The sequence below is a fragment of the Eschscholzia californica genome, unplaced genomic scaffold (genome assembly GCF_041429995.1).
Source record: "Eschscholzia californica isolate CP2 unplaced genomic scaffold, dmEscCali1.0.p SCAF_2, whole genome shotgun sequence".
NCBI lineage: Eukaryota > Viridiplantae > Streptophyta > Magnoliopsida > Ranunculales > Papaveraceae > Eschscholzia > Eschscholzia californica.
The window spans coordinates 47,848,011-47,855,285 of NW_028238309.1; the positions used below are offsets into that span (position 1 = coordinate 47,848,011).

The 7,275-nt window shown below is 34.9% G+C and overlaps 1 protein-coding gene across 1 annotated transcript; it reads left to right on the forward strand.

The window, feature by feature from the left end:
• The first annotated feature begins 2,491 nt into the window (after positions 1-2,491).
• LOC147558543 (uncharacterized protein At2g27730, mitochondrial-like) lies at positions 2,492-5,190 on the forward strand. The gene is made up of 3 exons (XM_086660252.1): positions 2,492-2,757; positions 4,169-4,207; positions 4,796-5,190. The coding sequence occupies exons 1-3, from the start codon at positions 2,656-2,658 to the stop codon at positions 5,006-5,008; spliced, it is 354 nt and encodes a 117-aa protein (XP_086516378.1). The 5' UTR covers positions 2,492-2,655; the 3' UTR covers positions 5,009-5,190.
• Positions 5,191-7,275: the final 2,085 nt, after the last annotated feature.

Sequence of the window (7,275 nt, forward strand, 5' to 3'; positions counted from 1 at the left end):
GGCTACCCATGCTGCCGACTTGATTTTCATATGGCTGCACTCCACCGTAGCATCCGAATCCTTACCAGCAAACCCTAGCCGCCGGGTCATTAGTGCTTTAGGGTTTTTTATATTTTAAACCCCCATAATTCCAAATATAACCCTCTCTTTTATTTATTTTTTACCATTTAACCCAACTAAAACCCTAACCATCAACCCATCTATAAACAAATCTCTACCTCTATCATTTCTCTGTAGACTTGAAAACCCTCTCAATCCATCTTTCTCTACTACTACTACTACTACTACTTCCTCTCTACCACCATTATTCTTCCATTAATAGTCATCTCCTTCTTTCTTCCATATTCTTCTATCATTTTTACCCCCCTTCATCTTTTCTTTCTAACTTCTTTCTACATCTAATTTCTTCCTTTTCCTTCTTTTTCTTATTTGGGTGGCAATAAAATAGCTATTACTTGGAATTCTTAGAGTAAAATTCTTGAGGACAAATGGAGCAAATCTTGGACAAAATGGAGATACATTAGTATATGGATTTTGAAGATTCTTGGTGATTTCTTTCCATTAATTTCTTAGTATTTTCATTTACTTTACAATACCAATGTATGTTACTCTAGATTCCATGTATAGTTAACTTAGCCATCTAAGGTTGTAGATGAACCCATTTTGGATCTTTGTAATACTTTATCTTGATTAATTAAATCCCTTGATGTGCTTTAATGTCTAATTCTTGAGGACAAATGGAACAAATCTTGGACAAAATGGAGATACATTAGTATATGGATTTTGAAGATTCTTGGTGATTTCTTTCCATTAATTTCTTAGTATTTTCATTTACTTTACAATACCAATGTATGTTACTCTAGATTCCATGTATAGTTAACTTAGCCATCTAAGGTTGTAGATGAACCCATTTTGGATCTTTGTAATACTTTATCTTGATTAATTAAATCCCTTGATGTGCTTTAATGTCTATTGATTGTTTATCTATATGGATTGGATTTTCTTTCCATTACTCATGCCTCATAATTAGATATTTCATACTTTCGTTAAATTGTTAGATGGAGTATGCTTTTTAGATGATGGATAATAGTTAAGTGATCCGAACCTCTATAAGGAAGACAATTAGAATTAGTAATTATAAAATTGTTTTATCTAGAACATCATCATCCGGAATCCAAATAGTTCATTATATTGGATCCCGAGTATATACAAAAGAGATTTAAGTAATTAAGTGTTTGTTTTATAAAGTGAAATTATGCGGGGGATTTTATAACCTTAGATATCCTCTTACCTCTCACTTAGATAGTTTAGTTAGTTTTATTTATTTTCTTATTTCTTGCAAATCAATTATCAAATTTATAAGTGGGGTGGGTGTGTGTTTTAGTCTAAGTTAGCTATTGACATCTTGATTATTGGGTTAAACCCGCATTCAATATCCGAAGTTACCTACCTATTCCTTGGGACGATTCACGAATTTACTAACTTACTATAACTTGACCCCGTATACTTGCGGGAATAGACCTATTTTAGGCCTATCATAAGTTTTACAGGCAACTGTTTTCTTTACAAATTTTTCCTCAAATTTGTCGATGCACATTTAACACATCAAGGAGACGTCTTTTATAGCGCATAGGAAAGTATATAGGAAATATTTATAACTGCCCGAATTGTATGGAAATCGAAACTATTGAACATGCACTATTGTATTGTCCCTTAGCGAAAAGCATATGGTTCCACTTTAATATTTTATCCACTAACATTCAATTTTTATCCACTAACATCTGGTTTATCTTGGCAGGACCCAGCTCAAACCAGTTACACCGCTAATGATATTCACTTTGTCACAATTATGTGACACATATGAAAAACCAGATGTGATCACTGCTTCCAGCATACAATAAATAATATTCACTCTATCATAAATATCATAATGGCCTTTCCAAAGATGAACAGGGTACAAACGATTACGTCAACCATGAATTTGGCAAAATGGCAACCCCCCTTACTTCCTTTTGTTAAAATTAATGTTGATGCTTCATTTCTTAATATCTAGACGAATATTGGAACCAGTTTGATAGTGCATAACTCACAATCTAACCATGAAATTATTGCAATACTACAGAACCTAATATGGGCAAAGGACACCAATCATAATCACGTCATAGTGGAAAGTTTAACATTAATCTGATTCAACATCTGAAAAATCCAAGACACAAGCCCAATAGAAGTTGACGATCCACATCAGGAAAATCAAAGATATCAAAAGCGGACTTCAAAGTGTCAAATTCAACCACATCAATAGAAATCTCAATACACAAGTAGACAAACTAGTAAAATGGACACGAAGAAAAGACAGATGGAAGACATGGAAAAATATTCCTTACTAGTAAGTCTCAAATATGTATTGTAATGCTACTCGTTTATCTTAATATTGTATTATATATCCTTTAACAACAAAAAAAAAAGAGAAAAAAAGAAAAGGACTGGAGGCGCCTTAAAAATTTCCTTCCCGGTTACCCGCGTTACCCGTTAGCCAACAAATCTTTACTTGCTCCGAAAGTTGACATAATAACTCATTTCTGTTGCAGCAGGAGCGCAAAACAATCAATAGAGGAGAGAGAAAGAAAGAACACACAGTGAGAAGAAGAAGAAGCCATGGCGATGAGAAGTGCTGCAAGATTCGTCACTAGGAGATTCTCCACCGGTGGAAAAATCCTTAGCGAGGAAGAAAAAGCTGCTGAAAACATCTTCATCAAGGTGCATTTCTCATCTCATTCATCACTTTTTTCTTTTTCTTTTTTAATTTATTCACTCCAATTTTGACCACCTTTATTATTCGTCCCTAGTTTTTTATTTATGTAATTCGATCATTTCTATTGTGATTGTAATTTTCTGATTTCATAAGGAAATAGGGTTTTGGTACTGATTTCGTCAACTATTTTATTGGGGGTTAGGGTTGAGAGTTAGGTTTTACCACTTTTCCTATGTGAATCCAAGTTCTTAGCTGATTTTATTCGCAGATTATTAGGAAACAACTTAACTTCGTGGATTTATTGTTAAAAAGAAGAGTGAATTAGTATTTAGTTCATAATCCATTTTATTTATTTGAGTGTGGGTAGTAAAATTAAGTTTAGTTTCCTTGTTCAATGTTATTAGAGCTCGAGTATAAGTGTAGGGGTTTCTCCTATCATTTTCCTGGCTATTCGCATTAATTAGCCTCTCAATTATGTGATCATGATGATGTACAACAGCTGATAAATGTTGTTGTTGATTGATAGCTTGTACCCAATGAACGGTTCTTTATATTCTTTACCATGGTGTACGACTAACTACTGTTGATCGGTATGCCCGTCTACTGTCTAGAGAGGCTTAAGTTCTGATGCATACAATTGAGTTTCCGCCTCGAGGCGTGCCTCAAGCGTCTTTTCAAACATTGACCATAGCAAGTATTTCTGAAAAGCAATATCCAGAATTGGTCGTTCCTTTTGTAGAACCAAAAATTGGTCTCCAGATTAGCATTTATTCGATTTCTTTCACCTGATATTATTTCTTAGATGTAAGATGTCTTCCTGTGCCACAGAAAGGACCAGTGAATGATTTAGAATTTTAAAAGAAATGATAAGCGCTGCTCACTTTGGTCTATATTCATAATATAGTATTGAGAACATCAATTGGGGCTTATTGCATCTTGTGTTGCACAAATCTTTCTGAAAACATATCGATCTCGAAGTACATTCTAAAATGGGAAGTTTTAAAGGGTCCTCCCATTCTTGTTAAAAGGCCCTTCCATGTGAATTCGGTACGAGCCCACCGAATTCACAAGAGAATTTTCGGCCCGAGCCCACTGATTGTACAAGAGACCTCTCGGTCATAGCCCACCGAATTTCTACTCCAATAGCCTATTTTGTGATTGCGGTGGACTCGTACCGTATTGTGAATTCGGTGAGCTCGAACCGAATTCACAAGAGGGGCCCTTTTAACAAGAATGGGGGGCCCCTTTAAAACTTCCCTTCTAAAATTTAGTTATGTAATATACTTGGCCGTTCTCAAGTCTTGACTTTTAAGTGAGTCGTTGTAGGGAGAAGGTTCATGAATGTCAATTGCCTCAGTTTTTATCTTGCACACAGTGTTCTCATTAGCTAAAAGAGTTCATGTAATTGTTCTTCAGAAACTTGAGAAGGAGAAGCTGGAGAAGCTTGCACACAAGGTATGATTCTGTCCACCTTTTATTTTATTTTGGCTCTGGTAAGTCCTAGTATGGGACGAGCATCCTACGCCTGCTATGGCGCAAAGTTATTTGCTCTTGGGAATGTGAATGGTGGAAAAAGAAAATGATAGGGACAAAGAGACGTTACAATGAATATATCTTATATATGGAGTTCTTGACAGAAATATGTAAGATTTGGGGGAAAAGACATGAACGTTACCATTAACACTCTGTGAATTGGGTGCACAATATATAATTCTTACACATCGGATGGACCCACACTGAATTCTCACTTTTCCACTTATTGGCCTGAAATTCTAAATGTCCATTCACCTTATGTGAGTTCCTCCTACTCAACATCGACAAGCAAACCTCAATACAGTTCGTTCAACATTCATTTTATCATTATTTAATACATAATTTCATGTTTCAGTGGTTTTGCATCTTCCTAAATCCCCTTGTAGGAGGTTGCAGGCACAAAATTACCATTTCGTTGTCTATATCTGTGTAATTTACAAGAATTCACTTATTTTTTTTAAAAAAGAATGTTTACTTTGACATCTCTGGTGCGTCATTTCATTCTTTCAGGGTCCAAAACCAGAAGAACAAGCAGCAAGCACTGGAGGAGCTGTTGCCGATGCCAAACCTGTTAGTAACTCAACCTCTGCTACAGCAAGTGTATCAACTGACAAAAACCGAAACTATGCAGTTCTTGCTGGTACTATAACTGGACTTGCTGCTTTTGGTTGGTGGTATATCAGATCAAAGGAGAAGAAGCCAGAAGAAGTTCGAGAGGACTAATTTGTTTTTGCTCAGACGGCTCAGGTGAACTAGTTTCTTTGCCCAACCTACTTGTATTGTCTGCTACTATGAAAGAAAAAAACAAGTTGCTCACTTCAAATAATGTTTTCCATTTTTGTTCTTGCTTTGGACAATCCATGTGAAAAATAATGATAATTGATGTTAGATTTTGTTGTGAAGTAGACTGAATGCTTTCGCAAACCAATGACTGACACGATCACGACTCGGGCGTGACTGCTATTTCATCATTCTTCTCCAACTATTTCTTCTTCCCGAGTTCTTCCACCTTCTCCTATTCACTAATACATAACTATATCTGCATAGTTGCCTTGATCTCTTTAGAAGTAGTGAACTTTGGAGTTTCAGGTTGGTGTTGCTTTAACTCTCGCCGGATATTTGAGAAACCCCAGAGCTCATGAGATCTGTGTGCTGTGAGCCATAATAGTACACTGGTTTCCCAATTGTAGTTTTTGATAGTTACATACTTCCTCCATTTTTAGTTTTCATATTGTAGTATGAACTGAGGTAGGTCTTGCTGTCGTTTGTGTAGATTTTCTCTGCTATCTCCATTAGAAGTTCCATCATTGATTAAAGTTTGACCTTTCAACAAAAAAAAAAAAAAAAAAAGAGATCAAGGATTTAAAGTTTAGACTATCAAGCAAAAAAAAAGAAGAAAATCAATCAAGTTCTTTTCCAGAGGATACTGATCTAAAAGTATTCTTGTTATTGACTTGATTAGTACAAAAAGAAAATAAAATGAATGGTAAAACTTTAATGGGAATTTTAATAAACATTGCCACTCGAGCAATGTTGCTGAAGACAATCCTTTTAAGAACATGTTTGGGTTAGGAGCAATGCAAGCAGATAAGGCACATGACATTTTGAGTTTGATCTAACTATACCAAATCTAATGTTTTAACTTAACCAACCTTCCATCCAAATCTCACATAATTTTTCTTTTCTGTTGGATTGCAGCCGAGTTACGGATATCACCATCTTCACTTCATCAAATTTATTTCTTTTTCTTTCTAAATTCAACTAAGAGCATCTCCAATGCAACCCTCAACAAAAACTCAATTAATCCAATGCGTCAAGTATGAGTTGAGTTTCTCTTTCTTAGGTTGTACTATTGAGATACTCAATTCAAAATTCATCTCCAATGACCACTACAAAACCTCAACATTTACTTTAGATTTACTTTTGGTTCTTATTTTAATATATAAAATGTTGATGTGGACCAATTGAGATACAACAATAAATGTTGAGATACTCAAAAGAAAACTCAACAATTGAGTTTTCTTTTGAGTATCTCAATATTTATTGTTGCCACATCATATTGAGACTCTAGTTGAGTGTTGCATTGGAGAGTGTTTTTTGTCAAAAACTCAAGTAGTTCTATGTGTCATATACTCATATTGAGTTTTGTAAGTTGAGTGTTGCATTGGAGATGCTCTAATATCTCGCGAAAATAGTAAAAGTACTCCTTTGATGACCTGTTAGGCAACTTCCTTGCCTTTTTTTTTTTGTTGAAAAGGAATATCTTAATTAGCTAGAAATAAGAGTTCTATTACAATATAATTTACATAGAAAATAAGGTACATGTTTCCAAACCTTCGATCTGTTTTTCTTTCTTGCCCATTTAGCCAACTTGTCTGCTGCTTTATTGAAGTTCCTGCTCGTATATGAGAATTTTATTATTTCCAACCTCCTTTTTATTTCTAGTATGCTATTAATATGTATTTGGGATTGCCATTGAATGTTATTCTTTCCATTCTGGAGATATTTTATGATATTTATGTTGTCACTTTTGATAATGATTCTTTTATATTCATGAGATTCTGCCCATTGTATTCCTTTGAGAATTGCAATAGCTTCACCTTCCTCCGGGTTTCTGCTTCTTGAGATGTATGAGACAGCTTCGACTAATTTAGAGTCGTTGTCATGTATGATTAAACCTATACCTATAATACTGTGTGTGTCTATAAAAGATGCGTCCACATTGATTTTCAAGAAGGACGTTTCAGGGGGATTCCATTTTCCTTGTTCTTTTTTTATTTTAGTGTGATTCGTAGTTTGATTTTGTGGAAAAGTCGTAATGATAGAGATAATTTTGTCTAGCGTATTGATTTCATGTTGAAAGCAATGGTCGCATCTCGTCTTCCATATGTTCCACATAATCGTAGCGAAATGAATGTTATTGGCCGTGTAAGCCGTTTGCGAAATACTTTCCCACGAGAGTATCCAGTCTTTGACAGATATTATATTTT

Bases quoted from the DNA above. Each gene is read 5' to 3' on its own strand.
- LOC147558543 (XM_086660252.1), top strand. From the start codon at position 2,656: ATGGCGATGAGAAGTGCTGCAAGATTCGTCACTAGGAGATTCTCCACC. The intron at 2,758-4,168 runs GTGCATTTCTCA...ATTGTTCTTCAG, and splicing joins CTGAAAACATCTTCATCAAG to AAACTTGAGAAGGAGAAGCT. The intron at 4,208-4,795 runs GTATGATTCTGT...TCATTCTTTCAG, and splicing joins TGGAGAAGCTTGCACACAAG to GGTCCAAAACCAGAAGAACA.